Here is a 20621-nt window from a genome sequence, read left to right on the forward strand (position 1 = left end):
CAAAAGGTCCGTCACCTTAAAATTCTGTTCCTTTCGGGTGCTGGATCGATCCACTCCTCTCTCTTGCAGGTCAACGCTTTCACTTGAACAGGCAGGGACAGCCTAGTAACTATTCCCACTATACTGTTTGCCGACCACTTACTTTGCACTCTAGTTCTGGAGCGGGAAGATAAATTTGCTTGTTTTATTGCTACCTCGGTAAATGTTGTTCAATTATCTGTCCGTTGCTCTGGTTATCTTTCCGTCCAGGACTTGTCTGCCAACTCCACACGTGTGTCTGCTAAAGAACCATGTCTGCCAGCTATCTGCCTAAATACAGAACAATAGGTACAATGTAGTCCAAACTCGAGAACCAAAAAGGGAAGAAAAACACATTTTAGTGCCATGGCTCTAAGCCTCTAGGAACTGGCTGCCATGTGCATTACTCTCCAAAATTCTACTGTGTGTCGACTCCGCGTTTTTGATGGTAAGTACGACCGTGCAAATCGTCATAGATAGCTCGATGATACCCTTCCACGTGCCGGCCGTCGTAAGCGTGGTCGTCGCCAACAGGAGTCCCAGGGAGTCCTTCACTTGACATTCTATTCTGAAAGTTTGACTGTCCGTACTGCCAGCTAGACCCATGGTTATGGCCCTGATGCCATCCTGGAGTCGGAGGTGTATCTGCAACGTAATATTCGCCTTCTTTGATTACAGCAGGAGGTAACCTTTGGTCATCCCAAGCATGAGCTCCTGGTCGTGGATACCCCGGGGTGGTAGGGGCCCCTTGAACGGAACCAGTTTCAGCAGTCCCATATGAGGCCGTGGATGAGGACCTGGATGGGGCTTTGGATGAACGCCCGGATGAGGACCTGGAGCTGGAGAACATGGGTGCGGCCATCGCGCCGGCAACAAAAAGGGTAAAAACAAGCTGGAAACGCATTGTAAAGGAAATATATAAGTAGATGAGAGCTGTAACAAGCGGAAATGAAGACTGAAGAGCAAGAACAAAGCAAGAGGAAAAGATGAAAGTGAAAGCAGATGATTGACTGAGAAATTGGAAAGGAATTGCTGACGTTGATGGACATCAAAACTGAAGATATAAGTATTCCTTTCTTTCATTACGGCAGGATAATTGTTTTCACGGACAAAAAGGTGCATTAGTTACTCCAACGTCATTTTTAATGCTATTTATCAGACAAAATATGAATGTGACAATTTACAAGTTAAATCATGTATTTAAATAGCATACGGGCTTTAAAAGCTGCGAACGCATTTCAAGTTTGTTACTATATATGTCATTTAAAACCATGTATCTATCATAAAAATATATTTTGACTGATAGTAGATGGAGGGGGACCCTTTCGGCCAAAGCCGCTGGTGCACCGACTTAACCATGTACGAATAATACCCGTAGTTCTGACGGCTTGTCCTCGTTTGTTAACGCACAAGCGAATCTACTATGCTAACAATACCCCTCCCTGCACAATTTTGGGCGACGCACGGAGCTGGTTTGCTTGTTTTTGGTAATATTTTCCACTAGGCTGGCTGCAAAGTCCATGTGGGCCCCGATTTTAAAAAAATTCCCAAAAAAAAAAAAAAAAAAAAAAAAAAAAACAGTCAATGCTGTGTAAACCCACAAAATTCAGCATTGTTCAGGGGTGGTGATTTTTTCGCCAGCCACCCTAGTATAAAACTTGGTCTTTATTATAAGTTTAGTTGAATTAGTTCTGCGTTTAAAATCTATTTCCAACATAAAGCCCTCAAAGTTTTTGGAGCACTGTCATCTGTGTAATAATAGTGTTCAATATTTACCGGACCGAGTTTCAATTGCATCAGTAATACGTGCGGGCTAATTAGGTTGTGCTTTCTACTGCATAGTCCTAACAAATACCACTAGTGGCTTTCCCACAATTTGTAAGTGTAATGTAATTGTATTTTTAGAAGAGATACTTGGCAGTTATATTGCAAGCCGGGGATAAATTCCCCCGGTGTTATCCTAATCTCTGGTGGGGTTGCCCTGGTCTGCATGCATTAATTGTTTTCCAGGTACTCTAGTCATTAGTATTATAGTACAGGTATAGTATAGTATTTCCACTATTTATAATCATTTTATACGTTCCATCTAATCTCTTTCTATTGCTATTCTAAGCACTTTGCATGGATACCAACTTACTCAGGCCTTAATTAAAGGTTGGCAAATCTTTATTGAGATTCTTATATGCGGGACCATAATCTTGACATATACGGAAATCACGCATGCAAAATCAGGCAATAGGTGCGTGTAATTCGACGTCAAGTCGCCATTTCATTTCATTGAGAACTGTACAAATCTAGTTGTGTAAATTTGTTTTTGCAACTTTTCGCATTCGAGTTTATTTTTGTTTCAATGAACTAATATCACGATTGATCCATTCAATTTGACAATCGCTGGGTTCGATTCAATGCCATTCCGAGCAAGTCAGTCAGATTGGCGTTAAGCGTAGCACTGAATCGCTCAGATGAAGTACTATGTCAAGTTAATTACGTTGTGTTGCAGCAAGGACTGGTGGGAGTCAAAACTACGTGACTCGGACGACTCGACTCCCAATCTGTGATAGTACGTTGTTGATTCTTCTCGCATGACCGATGGTGATGCAACCGTGCTTACCGCTGTGCGTCCAGTTTTTGTTGTTGCCTGGGTAGGTGCTGGGGCACTTGCAGTTGCCGCCGGAGTCGCAGTGTATGGCGCAGCGGGCCGTGTCCTCGCAGGGTCGTTTGCGGAAAGTACACGACCCTTGCGTGCCGGGAGCACACGTAAAGGCCTCGGTGGCTTCAAAGCAGGTCATGGCCACTAGGAGGAAGGTGGTGGGACGCATGGTGCTCGATGGAGGGATGAGGTTTGGTAGTGTATAAGGATTTTCTTTTTCACAAGTTGGGTACTTTGAAGAGTTTGAGTTTCTTTGATTGCATGTTGAGGTGGATGGAAAACTGATTATCAAGGATGCTGCTTCTTTTCAGCCGGTCTGAATATGGACGGATACCAAACGGGTCGGCTTTAAAGCATAGCCTGCTACTGCTGTGCCGTCCGTCCCGCCTCGCCAAGATTGAGGCACTGAATGAATTTTTTGATATCGCCGCTGAACAGTCTTATGCCCAGGCCGAAGTGGATTTGATAGTATAGAGTGCAGGCTGCCATTGGCCGCTTACCGCATCGGCTCCATAGGCTAAGTTGGGTTAAGGGCTGATCAACAAACGTCAATTTCGGGGTTAACACGGTCCAAAGTAGGCCTTGAGGCTTTTCGTGCGGAGGGTTCCGATACTCCTCTCTTTAGAGCCGTCCTAGCCGGGGGCGGAGCAAAGGTCCGACTTTTGTACGCTCTGGAACCGGCTTCGTTTCCCTCGGCGTTTTCAAGGGGATAGCGTCGGAGCTGCCTTGAACTTTGCAGAGCAGCTTTGGTGCAACTTCGACAGAGATTGATCACCACATGATGGGCAAGGCCATCATTATTTGTCCCTAGTTGCAAGCCTGATCTTGTTATGGTCACAAACCGCACACAACCCGCGGCAAATATTCTCCAGGGCAGCCTCGCGGCCGAGCATCGAATCAACATGTATATCTCGCCAAGACCATAAGCCAGCGCCCATGTCCCATCGCAAGCCAGTCGGACCATGTCGCGGCACTCACGTAAACCGGCGAGTCTACAGGTGTGCCCAAAGGGGATTGTGATAGCAAGGATCGTTCCACAACACCATCAGGTCCAGATCAAAGTGATGGACTAACGTTGCGTACCCCCTGTTCGGCACCCCCCCTGTTCGGCACCCTGAAAATCTAACAACGAAATGCCTACTTTTATAAGCTGATTTAAATATAAAATTATCAACGGACAAAAATACAATCGTTTTCACGCTTCTCCGGTTCATTAACCTCTTCTTCATCAGCTAAAGGTTCCAAATTTTCTATATCCTTTTCCTGCAATCCAATAATGTTCTGTTTGTTAACCAAAAGCTCGTTTGGATCCGGAACCACCCTCCTCCTTTTAACCGGCCGTATTGCCTCCAGTTGTGCTTCCAATAAGCTGATTTTTTGCTGGGCGCTAGCCAAAAGGGTATCTTTAGCTTCGAAGCTTTTTTGGACTTTTGCAAATAAAAGACGTGAAGTAGCGTTGGTTTTGTTGGATTGGGAAAGTTTTTGCAGTTGAAATCGGACATCTCGGGTCGTTTTAGGGGTTTTCCAAATAAGTAAAGACGGGTCGTTAATTTTTTGGGCTGGGCTTTCCGGTGTTTTATCCCTTTGCAAACCGTTGTTTTTATCTTTTATAACGTTGGCATTGCTATTTTCTAACAAAAAAGGGCTTAAAAGTGGTTTAACCAAGTTTACCGGCCATAACCCCGTTGTACGCCAACCAGATTGAATGGTTTTTGCTATAAATGCTTTTAATCTGGCTTTTCGATAACAAAGTAGGAAATTTCGTTTTCCAATAATTGTTGAACAGCAAAATTGGCTAACAAATCCAAGTTGACGTCGATAAGCTTCTTTTAACGGCCCAAAAACCGATAGATCCAATGGTTGGAGAACGTGTGACGAATGAGGGGGTAAATATAGGAGTTGAATATTGTTTTGCAAGCAAAGAAGCATAAATTCGTCCGTTATATGTGATCCATGGCCATCCAAAACTAATAACCGCTTTTCAGGGGTTAAAGGTTGGGTATACGGAATAAACACTTTTTTTAACCATTCGATAGCCGTTTCGTTATTTGTCCACCCGTTTTCGGTTGCGTGAAATTTCCAATTATCGAAAAGGCTTAAATCCGTCGGAAACCATTGTTGTTGTACGTTTTTTCCCTTAAATATAACAAGGGGAGGGAGGGCAACGCCCGTAGCCGATATACATTCGATTATAGTCGTCCAACCCCGCGTTCCGGGCTCTTTCCGTTGCAACGGCCGGATCCCGTTAAACCCTAATACCAGGCCGTTAGATCCTTTACCTTCCATTATACCGGTTTCGTCCATATTCCAACGGTTTTCCGGTTTAATAGCGTTAATAACCGGGTTCGTAATATAAAGCCACCAAGATTTAATTACCTCCGTAGTAGCGCCATTAACCCGGGCGTTATCTATTCGACGGGGCCTTTGGGTCTTAAGGATTGGATAACGAGCCAAAAAACGAGTTATCCAACGTTTTCCAAGGCCTTTTGTCTCTCCGGCGGCTTGAAGAATTCGTTCGGCAAAAAAGCGTAATTCTTGATGCGTTGGCGGAAGCCCTAAAGCTGTTTGGGTAAGTACCCAATCAGCCAAATGCTTTTCCTGTTCCGTAGAAAGCCTTTGAAAAGGGCTTTGTGCTTTTTTATAAGCTTGAGAACCTTTAAGTCGACTTTGAAGTGTAGACCTAGGTATTCCCCATTTTCGGGAGGTTTTTGCAATTGGATTGCCATTATTGACGTCGTTAATTGCAGATATAAGCTGTTTTTCAGTATATTGCTTCATTGGAAAATGGAGAATTAAGATTAGAAAAAAGTAAATCCAAAAGTGAAAGATTCATCGAGATATTTATAATAGAAGTTGGAGGATAAAAATAAAAGTGTTGTTATTTTTGGGTGCCGAACAGGGGGGGTGCCGAACAGGGGGTACGCAACGTTAACCCGAGGGCCAAAAGACTTGGCTCGACTAGAATCCACTCACACAGAGTTCGACATGTCTCTGAAACAAATCTTCCTGGCCTCCTTCAACGGAGGTACAGCTCACGCTGTCTCGACGAAGCTGCGCGGCCACACAAAGGCTGTCTCGTCCATTATTGCCAAAAAGGCCATTGGATGAAGTGAATGCAAAGTCACCGCGCAGGACAAGCTGGCCAGGGACACTCTGATCAACAGCTTGCGCAGGGCGGGGATTCTAACCTGAAACTCGTCGACTGTGAGAATCCCACCGGTGTCACCTTTTGCTATCGCACCAGGGGAGTCGACTACTACAACGATTTACCATCTAGTGCAGGGCTGCAGGCAAGAGGGTTCAAAGTGTGACCCAACTACTCGGTCTAATTCCTATGTCAACCGCAAGATGATGCCCGCTGGCGTTGTCGGTGATTTCGTCCGCGGTGGGGGGTGTCGTTGTCAGATGTAGCTACCGGGAGCAGAACGCTATCGCCTCGAGCATGGCTACTGTGCTTCTCCTCAATTCCTCTAGAGTAGCTGAGCACGTCCACATCTAGCCTCGAGCTTCAGGAGACGCGCATCATGTTTGTGAGGCTGCGCTTGCCGGTGTGAAATTAGCCGACAGGTCGCCGATAAGGTCTACTGAAAAGCTTTCGTAACCCGCCCGCTTCATTTCCTTTCAACAAGGTGTCGTGATACTCTCGCTTGACGGGCCTTAGGGTTGCACTGGAGCGCGATGTCAATTTCAAGTTCGAGATGCTCAAGAGGAGCAAGTGCGCAACACTGGCTCGGTTGAGAACATTAGCGTACAGCTTGGTGATTATTTTTGCGCCTTGGTCGACGGCCGTATAACCTTGATCGCGTTGCAAACGAAGAGACTTGGGTTTGGTCTGCGGCAAGTTTCATTACGTTGACCGGTGTTGAGTAGGTTAAGCTCGGCAAAACCATTGCGCGGAGATAGATGTGACAGGTAAAAAGCGCTTTTTGAAGAGAATGAAAACATGCAGGGAACATGTTTTCAGTCCTTGAATTAGTTCACCGCAGATATAGAAAATCCCCATCCTGACAACGTATCGCAGCAACAGCACGGAGCCTAATCACGCAAGCCTCATCTCAGGCGGCAAGCAAGCTAACCCAGGTCAATTTAAAAATTCTGATGAGGACTGGGTGACTTGGTGGCAACGCTCAATGTGTAGGAACTTAAGGGCGCTCCGGAAACTAGGTTTTCTTCCTCTCCCCAGAAAGCTTCTGCAACCCGGGTAGCAGGAGACTGTTATGGTGGCGCTGAAAATGCAGTCGGTTTCCTGCTGGCATGATTAAATCCAAGGCTTAGACCGCCTATGCGCGTGCTCCATAGGATTTGTTTCCGGGTCTCGCAGGTATGATGGATGCTTCAAGCTAGACAGGATAAATCGTTATATTGCATCCGAGATCCCTCAATCTCAACGGCCACTTAGTTTTCAGAAAAGTCTTTCGAGCTTCAGCCAACAAACGTAGTCAATTTTAGTTTCGAAACAGGTGCTATACAATAGGGTGGGAGTCGCCATGGGAAAACATCACATTCAAACCATCACAGCGCCTCGCTCCACACGATATCCTCTGATATCTCCTTTCCAGTCATGAAGGAGATGCTCCTTGCGAGTATGACCTTCAGCACCTCCATCTCCTCCTCATCCCTCGGGCCGTAGATCATGAGGTAGGTGTCGGCGACCCCGAACTTATTGTTGAACCAGGACGTCTTGGGGACAGACAGCCTGTGGCGTTCTCCCCACTTCTTCTCGATTATTTGGCGCGCGTCGGCTGGGGATAGGTAGAGGTGGATAGAGAGGTCTGTATGCATGTGCCCAATCTCGCCGCGGGAAATCCGCGCGGTTTCGGGGATCGACGACTTGTGGCTTTGCAGCAGATTGGCAGACACGAACAGCGCGTCGTGGTGCCGTTCGTACAAGGACTTTTTCATCTCCAATAGCCCTGGGTGCTGCTTGACAGCGTTGTTAAAGAGGTTTTGCATATACTGTGGAATGGATGTCAGTCATTGACAATCAGTTGTTCTAGCTTGATATTAGCTCAGAACTATGGGTAGGGTGTTTATACTTACAACCCTCATATTTTCTGGAGCGTGCTGCGACATCTGACGGTGAGGTGCAATGCCCCTCAGGATGGCGCGCTCTCCGCGACGAACTGGGAGTTGCTTGACAATCTCTGGGGCTCCATGCTCCGGGTAGTCTGTCACAGATGTTACTCTGGACTTGCTCATGGCAAATGGCCTGATGAACAACGTAACGATGGCCCATCCTCTCAAGTTGTACGGGAGACCTCCTGGGCCGAGAGCAATAAAGCCCTGGTAGTCTTGATAGCACCATCCCAGGAGCGATGCCAGCAGGCCGACACCGATGGTCCCCGTCACAAGGCCTCGATTCCCAGGGGATTGAATGCTCTCAACCAGGGACATGACGCGTTCTTGAGCGGATTGCATACTGTAGAGTTGGATAATGAAGCTAGCTAGATAACTCCGTGTAGGATGCGACAGAGCTCACAGTCACGAAATGCTATGAGAGTGGCTTGAATTGTGAAGTTTACAGCGGGATAATCGGTTCGGATGACCGACGGATGGCGTGACCATGATCCGATCTTCTCAGGCGGAGTTGCCTGTCTGGTCAGGGCGTTACGTAGTGCGGTAGTGCATAACTTAGTGGAGATTGGTTAGCGAACAACCTACCGCAGACAGCTTCGGGGCGTAAATCCGAGCAAATCACATCATTGTGGCCTTGCCAGGTGGTGCTTTTGGTTCAGCGGGGCCCACATTGCTTTTCTGCATTTCGTTTCCCCGCCACGTGTTCCCTGCAGAACCGCTCAACTATTCTTGAGCTCGCAGGTAGTACTGATTACAGCAACAGCAAAAAAAAAAAAAAAAAAAAAAAAAAAAAAAAAAAAAAAAGCATCTTTGAGTTTCTTTGAGGGTTTAGGAACGAATAAACTAGAACTTTATGTTTATGAGACCCCAGCGTTTTTTTATGAGAACCCTCGATAGCNAAAAAAAAAAAAAAAAAAAAAGAAATGAGACGCACGATCCCGCCACGCCTTACAGCAGTAAGACCGCGATTCCTAGCAAGAAATGTATCAACAAAATCTATCACCGCGTCGCGTGGCGGGTTGATCCGTTTCGTTTCCCAAGCGGACGGCAAAACATACTATGGTCTCGCCGACCAGCATCTCCGTGACGCCGAGACTTTGTCGACCGGCCATCCCTTTAGCGGACTCGCAAAGCCGACGGGTGTCCGCCAGCCCGTCTCCCGGTTGCTCAGTCCTCTGGCCCGCGATGACTGCCGAGGAATTGTCTGCATCGGCCTCAACTACAGGGACCATGCCGATGAGGCCAAGATGGCCATTCCTACCGTCCCTGTTGTCTTGTAGGAAATCTCTCAGCCTGCATGCCTCAACATCGGTGGTGATCAAAATATTGACTGTTTTTTTTTCTTTTTCTTTTTTTTCTTTTTTGTCGAAATAGCTATAAGCCTGTGACGGCCCTGGCAGGGCCTAATGATGATATGGTCATTCCCCGCGCCTCGTGGGAGAAGGGAGCTTTGGATTACGAGGCCGAGTTGGCAAGTTTATTTGCTCATTTCATTCCCCGCTTGGGACTTTTGAAGGCACCTCAAGCTGACCTCTGCGACGAAACAGGTCATCGTGATCGGAAAGGAGGCCTCTCGAGTCTCTGAGGCGCAGGCGCTAGACTATATCTATGGATACACTGTATGTTCCCCTCTAAACCTTACATTTCTTGACGCTCATGCTTACACTTTCTCCAATCATCCACAGGTCGGAAACGACTTTTCCAACCGGACCTGGCAGCTGGACAAAACACTAAGCGGCGGCCAGTGGTGCTTCTCCAAGAGCTTCGATACATCGGCTCCCATCGGGCCAGCCATCGTTACCAAGGAGGCGCTAGGCGATGCGGCTAATCTTTCTATCCGTGCCAGTCTCAACGGAGAGACGATGCAGGACAGCAACACCAGCCAAATGATCTTTGGCGCCGCCAAACTCGTGTCGTTTTTGAGCCAGGCCATGACTCTGCTGCCCGGTACTCTGATCTTCACGGGTACTCCGGCTGGTGTTGGCCTCGGAAGGTCGCCGCAGGTGGTGGTCAAGGAGGGAGACGTACTCGATGTTGAGATTGGCGGCATCGGGAAGATCAGCAATCGGGTTGTGTACGAGAAGTGAAGAAGCAAGCTCAGATGAAGCGATTCTGCTGGATTTTTCCACTGGTCACATGTCGTTTATCCTGTTCAAATCCTCCCCGATCCCTTCTCCCAGTTGTCTTCGGTACATCGCCATAGATACCGAATACGGCCATAAATAAGCAGCGTTATCCTGTTTTCAAACATCGGGCCATTTACGCTCCCATCATAAACCATTATAGATTACTTACGGCGCACATGATAACGGACATTGCGGGTCAACAATCGTTCCACACATGTGCGTAGGTCTATATGTGCCTACGTTGTCATCAGGTAGAATGGGGCAGCATCATGCCCCTCGCCGAGCATTACTCGAGACGGCGGCAGTTCGAGATTGGTCACTGGTGCGCTCCAAGCGCCGTGGGATCTTTTGGTTGAAGCTTTTTGGGTGCGTGGCGCTGCGGTTCGTGAGGCACCCAAAAAAGAAAACCCAAATGTTGCCCCCGCTGTTTGGGAGCGCGGGCCGCGGGGGGACCTGCCGGGTCCGAGCCCCCAAGTCGGGTAGGTTTTCTGATCTAGTCCATAGGCTTTGTTGAGCGTTCATCTTTTGTTTTCCCAAAGCCATTTAGTGTATTTCTTTTTTTTAAAAAAACCTTCCAAAGATGCGGAGGCCCCGTACGGGTATTCCAGGGGTGAGTTCCAAAGACCCGGCACAGTTTTCGAGAAGAAGGGGAAACTTCAGACTAAACTCCCAACATCGTAGAAGGGTGCGATTGTTGATATTGTACAAAAAACGACTTGATCGCTAAAGACTCATCGATATTTTACAACAGCAATCATACAAGTCAAGACGAAGTAGTTCACTTTTTCCTTTTAGCTCGTAATTAGTCAGCTGTAAAGCAAATTTATGTTCTGTTATACTGTACAAAAATGTTGGGATTTAGGCCTATACCGTGATTTACCAACGCTAGAGAAACACAAAGTCTAGGATACACCCACAGCAGAAAAGCATATATCTGAGACCCTGTCAAATAGCACGTTTCCGCGGGGTAAACTTCAGTTCAAGCTTCCCAGGCCTGGCAATAATCAAATCCTGACGCTTCAGTGCGATGTCGTTGCCGTCTTCTCCAGGGGCAAAGCTTGGTTCAAAATGCCACAAGGTATGGGCAATCACCATGCGCATAATCACGAGAGACAATTGCTTCCCAACACAGCTCCATCGACCTGTTGAGAAAGAAGTGGGAAAGAAAGTACAGTTTCAGCAACGATGTCTGGATGGATGTTTGACCTCTTCAAATAGGGTTTGAAGAAATAGAGTTGTTGGAACTTACCTGTATTGAAGGGCGCGTACGCGCGGCGCTCCAAAACGAGCTCAGGCCGCGTCGTCCACCGCTCGGGGATGAAATCGTCGGGGTAGACAAAAAATCGCCCGTCGCGCTGCTGCGCCCGGATCGGCACCCAAACACTCACCTCGCCGGGGATGTGCGTGCCGGCGATCTCGATCCCCTCGGGCGGCGTCATTCGGGCGCTGCCGTTGCCAGCCGGGGGCTGCAGCCGCAGGGTCTCGTCGATGACTGCTTGGAGGAAGGGCAGGCCGCGCAGATCGGCGTCGGCAAACTCGCCAGGCGTGGTCTTGCCAAAGACCGGCTCTATCTCTTTTAGCAGCTGCGCCTGCACTGTGGGGTGCTTGACGAGGTAGAATAGAATCCATGCCATGGTTCCCGAGGTGGAATCCCTGTTGGTGCAAATTAGTAACGGATTGTTATTTTCGCTATATTCGCCGATATTTTTGCTTACGTTGCTCCAATAAGAATTGCTTGCGACTCTGTATACAAAGAGTTCATTGACCTGAATGATGTCTGCTTGTTTTTAAAGTCCTGGAGGAAGTATTTGAGTATGTCCAGCCTGTCTTCGGAGTCCTCCTGTAACAGATATTAGCAGGTGTATTTTCCCTGGTTTGTTTTGGCTCTCCAGATAGAACCTCAAGCCAATCATATCAACGGATGTCGTTATACGAATAGAGGATGGAAGCTAACCGCTACTCGCTTGTTGACCGTCCTGACCGAGAGCTCCTCGAACTCCTTTTGCTCCTTGGCAAACCCGAGTTCGAGAGCAATCTGCACCGGCCAGGCAAGAAATCCCAGCTTCCCAAACGGCTTGAAGCTGGCCTCTAGCAGATGGAGCGTCCTGTTTTCTTTACCGGTCTTGATGGTTTGATAATCTGCAGAGTATCCCACAGCTCCGGTGAGGTCAAAGGAAAGTAGCATCATGTAATGAGTGACGTCTATCGGTCCATCGATCTTGGAGAGCGTATCGAGCCACAGCATGACCTCTTGGCGGATCTTGGGTTCATACTGCGGGAGCACTACAATTGAAAATATCAGTATTTGAACCAACGGTTGGGTAACTGCATTTCTGGGGAGATGACAAAGAAGATAAAAAGAAGCAGGGTGTACACTTTGTATCTAAAGCTTGATTCCAGATCTTGCGGCGGGCAATGTGCTCGTCCTTGTCCAGCAGCGCGACAATCATGCGATCTCCTTGAGAATGCAGAATGTCAAAGATTCCCGTGTTCTTCTTGGAACATTTGCTTGTCATGCCCTGCACCTTAAACAGGGCCTCGGGAGCCATGACCATGAGCTCGTTGGGAGCAATGCGGACAAAGTCGCCATACTGACGCATGAGGGACGTGTGATGGTCATTGACCTGAGAATTCCGGGCGGCATAGATCCCATAGAGCTTGGTGACCTTAGCAGCAAAAGGTCCTGGGAAGCGGGCGAGCCGGTGGAAAAAGACACGGTAGACTGTAATGCTGGTGAACAGAGACCCCAGGTAACAGAAGAAGATGGCAGCAGTCGCCAAAAGGCCATTTTTCAAGCTGCCCTGCGCCTTGGTCAGCTTCCAACCAAGGATGAAGAGCGCAGCCAGGTGGCATAGGAAGGTCCATGTGGCGTGGCGGACCCGGTGTCCACGTATCCAGTAGGTCAAATGCGATGTGAGCCCGAATGCGGCTGCTGCCAGGCAGTAGGTGCCTAGAGGTACCGTTGAAGAAATCATTGGACCGTATTGCATCCAAGGTGTTATGCACGTAGCTTAGGTGGAAACGACAAGATGGCAAACCAAGAGGCCGAGCCAGCAAGCTGTAGTATGAATGCCCGTAGAAAGGGTTTTCGTTCCAAACATACTATTTGATGGCGGCAAAGTTTAGATATAGCTGGGTAGATGGAATTGTAGTAGACGTTGGGCTTAATTCCATCGCGATTGTGCCTGGCCAACGTCGTGCGATAATTTGCTTCCCTTGTCGGATGATACTGAATCATGCTCAACATTTCGGCAGTTGATCGTGGTAACAGTGCAATACGAATAGAATTCGGGCGGACATCCGTGGGCCATTTGATTGTGACAACGTGCGGGAGTGTAATACCCCGGCCTTATGCAACGTCAAGGGCATGTGAGATGCTACGCATATCGACAATGATAGGTAATATTCTCACTTTCAGGAACACCCTACAGAAATTAACGTTGAACTTTATTTATATATATTTTAGCGTGGCCATGGGAGAACTCTAGCGCGGGCATACTATGACAAGGACTTAATTTCACTTACTTTGCCTGTCGTACGATGTGATATTTTCGATGCAACGTCAAGGGCATATGAGAACTCTAGCGCGGGCATACTATGATAAGGACTTAGTTTCACTTACATTGCCTGTCGTACGGTGGCGAAATGGGCTATCAGGGGGATGCTTCGAGGTTTATTACCAAACTTGGAAGAAGGAATACAATCTACGTTACCCCACGGATATGCAGAGACAGTGCGGGGCGTGTAGCCTACGAACACTTCTAGAGCATTGTGTTGATCTATGCAGGTAGCAGGCCCTGCCTTCAGGATCGTAGAACAGTGTAAAACTACGTAATTGCTTCGGTATCATAGTTACTGTGGACTAGCACAAACTCTGTCGTGGGACGATATTGGTGGAAATCCTTTCATCTCGTCTCTTCGTAACATATGCCCGCAGCTTTTGTACATAACAAACCTTTGAGACATATTGAACTCACGGGAAACCGTCGATTGTCTCTCTAATATAAATATATAAAAGTCCAACCTTGTTCCTTAGCTGTTAATCTTCTTGGATCGATAAGGAGACGATCGCATTCTATACTTCCTGCCAGCCCAAGATGGATAAAGACCCGCGTGAACCGTCCCCCAAGCAACCTGCAGGTCCAGGTTATGTTCCCAATATACCCAACTTCCGCGATGTTGGCGTGACTGTGAACAATCGGGCCAATCGCAAGTAAGATTGGAATGTCTCCAATTTGCTCTTAAGATCTTCGCTAACGTTTGATGTCCGTTTTGTCCAGGATTTTGAAAGAAGGCGTGCTGTATCGCTCTGCTGCTATTGGTATGTATTGAGCGTTCCTACCTCTGACTGGAAGCTGGACACCTGTTGACCATAAGCAGAACAAGCCTCCCTCATTGATAGAAAGATTCTCAGGGACAGGCTAGGGATTCGAACCATTTTGGACTTGAGACTTAGGTAAGCTAGGTATCCGCCCTCCTATTTTATACTACGGAGGCCATGAGTGTTGAACAAAGCCACTCTTTATCGTTTGATTAGATCAGAGCGAGAAAGTGCCCAGGAGCAGGCACAGCTTTCCGAGGGAGTATTCTATATTTCCACTTCTATCACGGGCATCGACTTCAAAATGGTTGACCTGGTCGGAAAGGATACCAAAAGATATTTGCTTAGCCTGCTTGGCTGGTTCAGTCGGCTGTACGTTGCCAACCGCGGCTTCGATAATACTCGATATTTGTCTAACCACTCTAACCCGTGACTTATGTAGCCGCTTTACTTTTCTTTACTACGTCTTGGGAGACCAAATGGCAGCTAAGCGCATCTTGAGCCGCGAGCTATTGCGAAAGCGCGGGATGAATGGGTTCCTAATTGACATTCTGGACCACGGTAAAGCTCAAGTATTGGAAGTGAGTAATTATTTTCTTCTTTTATCCTCTGCTCCATCTAGAGTCATACGTAAAGGAATTCAATATTAACTGACAACCGTTTGTGATTCAAGGCACTGCGGGCGTTGATTGATCCACCCACGGCAACTCCAATATTGATACATTGCGTGCATGGCAGAGACAGGACAGGCTTGATTATGATAATCATCCTCCTGGCTTTGCATGTTCCTTTGGACGCAATCGCCTATGACTATCACTTTTCCGACCAAGGTCTGCTCGAGCAGCGTGAGAAGACTAACAAGTACATGGAGGCACACGGGCTCGACCAGAGCTTTGCTACAACGTGCAAAGGCCTTGTTGAGGAGCTGGACGCACATATACGCCATGTATACGGTGGGATCGATGGATATCTCAGCTCCATCGGCTTTACTGCCGCGGAGACTCAGCAATTACGACAGTGCCTTGCTGCTTGAGATCAACGACTGGGGTGCTGGAAATCACGCCACTTAGGCTTTCTTGGGCCCGTGTCACTACTGGCATCAAGGCCTGTGGCAAGAATCTTATTCAGTAGGTAACTGACACTATTCGAGACTTGTTTCTTTTTAACTGAGCAGAGTACAGAAAAAAGGTCGCCATAGAATGGAAGCGTTCACAACGTTCGCAACGACTCAACGAGTCATATTAATGTTGAACCTTGCAGTTATCGTCGATCGATCGACCTTCGTCTGAACAAATCTAAAACTTTGATCTTTGTGACGTTTTGCTTGACTGGGCTGAATTTGAGTTCTTTTAAATATCTTTCTGGGTGGTATAGTTCGATAAATTAGGCGGATATACCCAGTCTTGCCTGTTAACTGGAAAGGAATTTAATCAACTGAAGAATGATTCCATTCAAATCGGAAGCGATTCGATTGAGTTGGAGACGATGCTACTAAGCTGAAGACCAATCCGTTCAAGAACCTTTATTCCTTAGAAAACTCTAACGTTGCGTACCCCCTGTTCGGCACCCCCCCTGTTCGGCACCCTGAAAATCTAACAACGAAATGCCTACTTTTATAAGCTGATTTAAATATAAAATTATCAACGGACAAAAATACAATCGTTTTCACGCTTCTCCGGTTCATTAACCTCTTCTTCATCAGCTAAAGGTTCCAAATTTTCTATATCCTTTTCCTGCAATCCAATAATGTTCTGTTTGTTAACCAAAAGCTCGTTTGGATCCGGAACCACCCTCCTCCTTTTAACCGGCCGTATTGCCTCCAGTTGTGCTTCCAATAAGCTGATTTTTTGCTGGGCGCTAGCCAAAAGGGTATCTTTAGCTTCGAAGCTTTTTTGGACTTTTGCAAATAAAAGACGTGAAGTAGCGTTGGTTTTGTTGGATTGGGAAAGTTTTTGCAGTTGAAATCGGACATCTCGGGTCGTTTTAGGGGTTTTCCAAATAAGTAAAGACGGGTCGTTAATTTTTTGGGCTGGGCTTTCCGGTGTTTTATCCCTTTGCAAACCGTTGTTTTTATCTTTTATAACGTTGGCATTGCTATTTTCTAACAAAAAAGGGCTTAAAAGTGGTTTAACCAAGTTTACCGGCCATAACCCCGTTGTACGCCAACCAGATTGAATGGTTTTTGCTATAAATGCTTTTAATCTGGCTTTTCGATAACAAAGTAGGAAATTTCGTTTTCCAATAATTGTTGAACAGCAAAATTGGCTAACAAATCCAAGTTGACGTCGATAAGCTTCTTTTAACGGCCCAAAAACCGATAGATCCAATGGTTGGAGAACGTGTGACGAATGAGGGGGTAAATATAGGAGTTGAATATTGTTTTGCAAGCAAAGAAGCATAAATTCGTCCGTTATATGTGATCCATGGCCATCCAAAACTAATAACCGCTTTTCAGGGGTTAAAGGTTGGGTATACGGAATAAACACTTTTTTTAACCATTCGATAGCCGTTTCGTTATTTGTCCACCCGTTTTCGGTTGCGTGAAATTTCCAATTATCGAAAAGGCTTAAATCCGTCGGAAACCATTGTTGTTGTACGTTTTTTCCCTTAAATATAACAAGGGGAGGGAGGGCAACGCCCGTAGCCGATATACATTCGATTATAGTCGTCCAACCCCGCGTTCCGGGCTCTTTCCGTTGCAACGGCCGGATCCCGTTAAACCCTAATACCAGGCCGTTAGATCCTTTACCTTCCATTATACCGGTTTCGTCCATATTCCAACGGTTTTCCGGTTTAATAGCGTTAATAACCGGGTTCGTAATATAAAGCCACCAAGATTTAATTACCTCCGTAGTAGCGCCATTAACCCGGGCGTTATTTATTCGACGGGGCCTTTGGGTCTTAAGGATTGGATAACGAGCCAAAAAACGAGTTATCCAACGTTTTCCAAGGCCTTTTGTCTCTCCGGCGGCTTGAAGAATTCGTTCGGCAAAAAAGCGTAATTTTTGATGCGTTGGCGGAAGCCCTAAAGCTGTTTGGGTAAGTATCCAATCAGCCAAATGCTTTTCCTGTTCCGTAGAAAGCCTTTGAAAAGGGTTTTGTGCTTTTTTATAAGCTTGAGAACCTTTAAGTCGACTTTGAAGTGTAGACCTAGGTATTCCCCATTTTCGGGAGGTTTTTGCAATTGGATTGCCATTATTGACGTCGTTAATTGCAGATATAAGCTGTTTTTTAGTATATTGCTTTATTGGAAAATGGAGAATTAAGATTAGAAAAAAGTAAATCCAAAAGTGAAAGATTCATCGAGATATTTATAATAGAAGTTGGAGGATAAAAATAAAAGTGTTGTTATTTTTGGGTGCCGAACAGGGGGGGTGCCGAACAGGGGGTACGCAACGTTAGACTACGAAAAAGCTGGAACTCCGACAGTATCGAGATTTGCAACCTCAGAGGTGAACCGCTACTCAGGTAACCCGCAACGAGGTCTATATATTCTCCGGGCTTACGAAAACTCAAAAGAGTGAAACGGCTACTGGGGACTAGCCACGTACAATATCGAATTTGATGGCCATTCAAATTGTCCCTTTCAGAGTATCTTTGGGGCCACGTTGGATGACCTCCACGATTACTTAGTCGGCCTCCAAATTTGAGCCACCCAGTACTAATATAAACAAATACACTTCAATACCCTACCTATTACCACAACACCACTACCAGCACCATTATTAGCATTATGATATTTAATTTTGTTGATCCCACGATTCGTCTTGAACAATATCTTGATTTATGTAATATGTATATTTGGAATATATTTATATCATTCTTTTTTAAATACCAAATTGTAAATGGTGGGGTAAATGGTTTTTCTTTTCTTTTCTCTTTATCTTCCTTTTCTCTCCGCAAAAAAGAGTATAGCCGGGGATACATTTACAAATCGTCTTGCCCTCCAAAGGGACAGCGCTCGCAAGGCAGGACTGCAGACACCCAAAATGCACACTTGGCCGCATTGAGTTTTGCGCCGCGTGACGGGAAACTAGCCTACCGAAATCCATGCCAGCAAACCATAAAAAAGAGAGAGAATTGATAAATACAAGAGAGAAACTCATTTCATATCCCAATTTTCCCAAACGAACCAAAACCAAGAGTCACTGATACTGTGGTAAGTAAGTAGAACTTAACCATTGAAAACACATCCACAAAAAGTACCGGCGAGTCGCGTACTTCTGGAAGGCATTCGCAGTGAAAGGTATTATTTACTGCTGTACAAATACGTCATGCACATCTTGCAGGCTTTCGGGCGCAGGCACATGGTGGTCCTTAGTAATGCAATGATAGGATGACAGGGTCCCAGCGCTGAAAGGCGGGGTTCCATGGCTGTGGTTACACACACTTTCAAACGAGGAAGACCATGTTCCCTTCGGCCCGGGCCATACCTTTTCTAATAATCTTTTAGGTCTAGAGTCTAAAAAACTCGTTTGAAGTACGGACAGAACATCAGATAGGTTAACAGAGATCTGTAGGGCCGTCGTTTTAGCACATATTATTTTGTCCCTTATAAGATAATGGCTTGTGTGGGTAAGACGATAAGCAAAGTCCGCCCTCAGTTCTCTCTCGAGCATGTGAAACTTTGTCAAGATGCCCATTCTGCCTTCAACTTTGAGCACAGCAGGCATTGACCGAAAAAATGAACGTCGGTAAGCCGGGAACGGAATTTACCCGGATCTATCTGATGTCATTCGTTCCTTAACAGCTCTCTCCTCAACTATTGGCTCAATTTGATCACCAACCACTGACGAACAAAAGCTGGCTCTCGCCATATTTCGTGTTCCCTGTTTGTATGTCGCATCTTGACTTTCAAATTCGTCTTTCGGTGGTCAAGCTAACCGACCTACAGAACAAAGTGTATCATTCAACAAATATTCGAGCGCAGACTCGATTTGACGGACGAAGCCTTTTTTGCTCTCAAGTCGATGCAACGAGAATTTTGATTGATCTAGAAGCAGTTGAGGCACGGTTTCCAAGCCGATTCTATGATCAAGTCCATTTGCCGAATACGTCGAACAGGATAAAAACATTTGGGCTTTGCTGTGAAGTGAAGTGTCAAACAGAAATCTATATCCCAGCCTGTTAGGAGGGATCACATCTAGCAACCTACGCGAACGAAGCTCTACCTTTGGTATGCTGAATGGCTGACAGACAGTCAGTCACATAACCCCACCCACATATACAGGAAAACCCTCTACTCTGGTGGTATGGGTAAAAATGCCCATCCCTGAACAGTTGGCACAGTGCTGTAAGCCACGTGACTGCTCCCAATTTTGGTAATAGTTTGTTACAAAAAAGAAAAGAAAAGAAAATAACAATGCGGTACGTATTTGGAGGGTCCCTAAACGGTCAGGTTAGCGAAGGCGTACGCATACACTTACGGTGGTAAGGGGTGATCTTTTTTTGCCTGGTCCTAAAGTAGATCTAGCATCCTAACGCAAAGAACAATTTACATTATGAAAGGATTTGACTGTCTTTGCCCGCGCCGTGACCTCCATCATTCATAACTAGCAGTGAACCTTACTGCAAATTGGCGCATTATATATAGACACTGACAAACGCTTTGGCCAGGAAATGGACGAGTGAGAGATGAGAAAGACCCATCGAGTCTTGGATGCCTGCCAGTTAGACTGCTAAAAACACCTTAGATGTGCACAAGTCTGCAGGCACATGACTGATTCGCGGGCAACATGATACAACCTTTCTATTGACAAAAGAAAAACAAGAAAAACAAAGAAAGAGACATAAACAAAAGAAAGAGGTAAAAAGTAAAAAGAAAGAATGTAAAAAAAAGAGAAAAAAGAAAACAATCGGCAATGCCGCCTTGCTCGGAGGTAAAGTTGGCACAGGAGCAGCATCAAGTGCCAGGAATATCGAAGCGTGATATATGGCCAGTGACAGCTCGCTGCGAGGCGAGGCGGTTTCCCATAAACTATTCCAGTCGCAATTCTTATTTCTATCTTTATTGGATGACAACACGGATTGGCCCGGCATTGCTGGGTTGCATTTGGTTGTTAACGACTCGCATACTGTATATCAATGACTAAATGTGATCAAGCAATACATCAAAATAGACCTTGGTTAAAATGAGGGATATCGGCATGGCCGCGCAGTAGAGGCTAATTATGATTAACTTAAATTTTTGTTTCTCGTGACTCAAACCTTTGAATAGTAACATACTATTCTTTAACGGCCTTAAAACCACGTTTTGCCTTGTTTTCCAACATTATCATCATCAGTGAAAAGAACTCGCAGATAGTTTCGGGCTTCGTATTTCTTGATTCTTTCTGTTTCCACCATCTTCCCAATTCTATTCTCTTTTGTTCTTTTCCCATCATTTCGAATAATAGGGACTCCGATGCATCCCAAAACTCTTTTCGCCATT

The 20621-nt window shown here is 46.2% G+C and overlaps 5 protein-coding genes across 5 annotated transcripts; 2 read left to right on the forward strand and 3 right to left on the reverse strand.

Annotated features, from left to right (window-relative positions):
• Positions 1-2540: 2540 nt before the first annotated feature.
• PgNI_02244 (uncharacterized protein) lies at positions 2541-2837 on the reverse strand (the record flags this gene model as incomplete). The annotated part of the gene is made up of 2 exons (XM_031122311.1): positions 2541-2548; positions 2630-2837. The coding sequence occupies 2 exons, from the start codon at positions 2835-2837 to the stop codon at positions 2541-2543; spliced, it is 216 nt and encodes a 71-aa protein (XP_030986354.1).
• A 4116-nt stretch (positions 2838-6953) lies between these two features.
• PgNI_02245 (uncharacterized protein) lies at positions 6954-8208 on the reverse strand. Its single transcript, XM_031122312.1, has 2 exons — positions 7709-8208; positions 6954-7624 (listed from the first exon to the last, which is right to left on the reverse strand). Exons 1-2 carry the CDS (start codon positions 8084-8086, stop codon positions 7181-7183), a joined length of 822 nt encoding a protein of 273 aa, XP_030986353.1. The 5' UTR covers positions 8087-8208; the 3' UTR covers positions 6954-7180.
• Positions 8209-8667: 459 nt separating this feature from the next.
• On the forward strand, positions 8668-9831 carry PgNI_02246 (uncharacterized protein; the record flags this gene model as incomplete). Its single annotated transcript, XM_031122313.1, has 4 exons — positions 8668-9020; positions 9119-9211; positions 9261-9363; positions 9430-9831. The coding sequence occupies 4 exons, from the start codon at positions 8668-8670 to the stop codon at positions 9829-9831; spliced, it is 951 nt and encodes a 316-aa protein (XP_030986352.1).
• An 834-nt stretch (positions 9832-10665) lies between these two features.
• Positions 10666-12845, reverse strand: PgNI_02247 (uncharacterized protein; the record flags this gene model as incomplete). Its single annotated transcript, XM_031122314.1, has 5 exons — positions 10666-11012; positions 11120-11523; positions 11586-11710; positions 11825-12153; positions 12245-12845. 5 exons carry the CDS (start codon positions 12843-12845, stop codon positions 10816-10818), a joined length of 1656 nt encoding a protein of 551 aa, XP_030986351.1. The 3' UTR covers positions 10666-10815.
• Positions 12846-13967: 1122 nt separating this feature from the next.
• On the forward strand, positions 13968-15224 carry PgNI_02248 (uncharacterized protein; the record flags this gene model as incomplete). The annotated part of the gene is made up of 6 exons (XM_031122315.1): positions 13968-14083; positions 14151-14191; positions 14251-14326; positions 14408-14563; positions 14634-14772; positions 14865-15224. 6 exons carry the CDS (start codon positions 13968-13970, stop codon positions 15222-15224), a joined length of 888 nt encoding a protein of 295 aa, XP_030986345.1.
• Positions 15225-20621: the final 5397 nt, after the last annotated feature.

The sequence above is a fragment of the Pyricularia grisea genome (genome assembly GCF_004355905.1).
Source record: "Pyricularia grisea strain NI907 chromosome Unknown Pyricularia_grisea_NI907_Scaffold_1, whole genome shotgun sequence".
In the NCBI taxonomy this organism is placed as follows: domain Eukaryota; kingdom Fungi; phylum Ascomycota; class Sordariomycetes; order Magnaporthales; family Pyriculariaceae; genus Pyricularia; species Pyricularia grisea.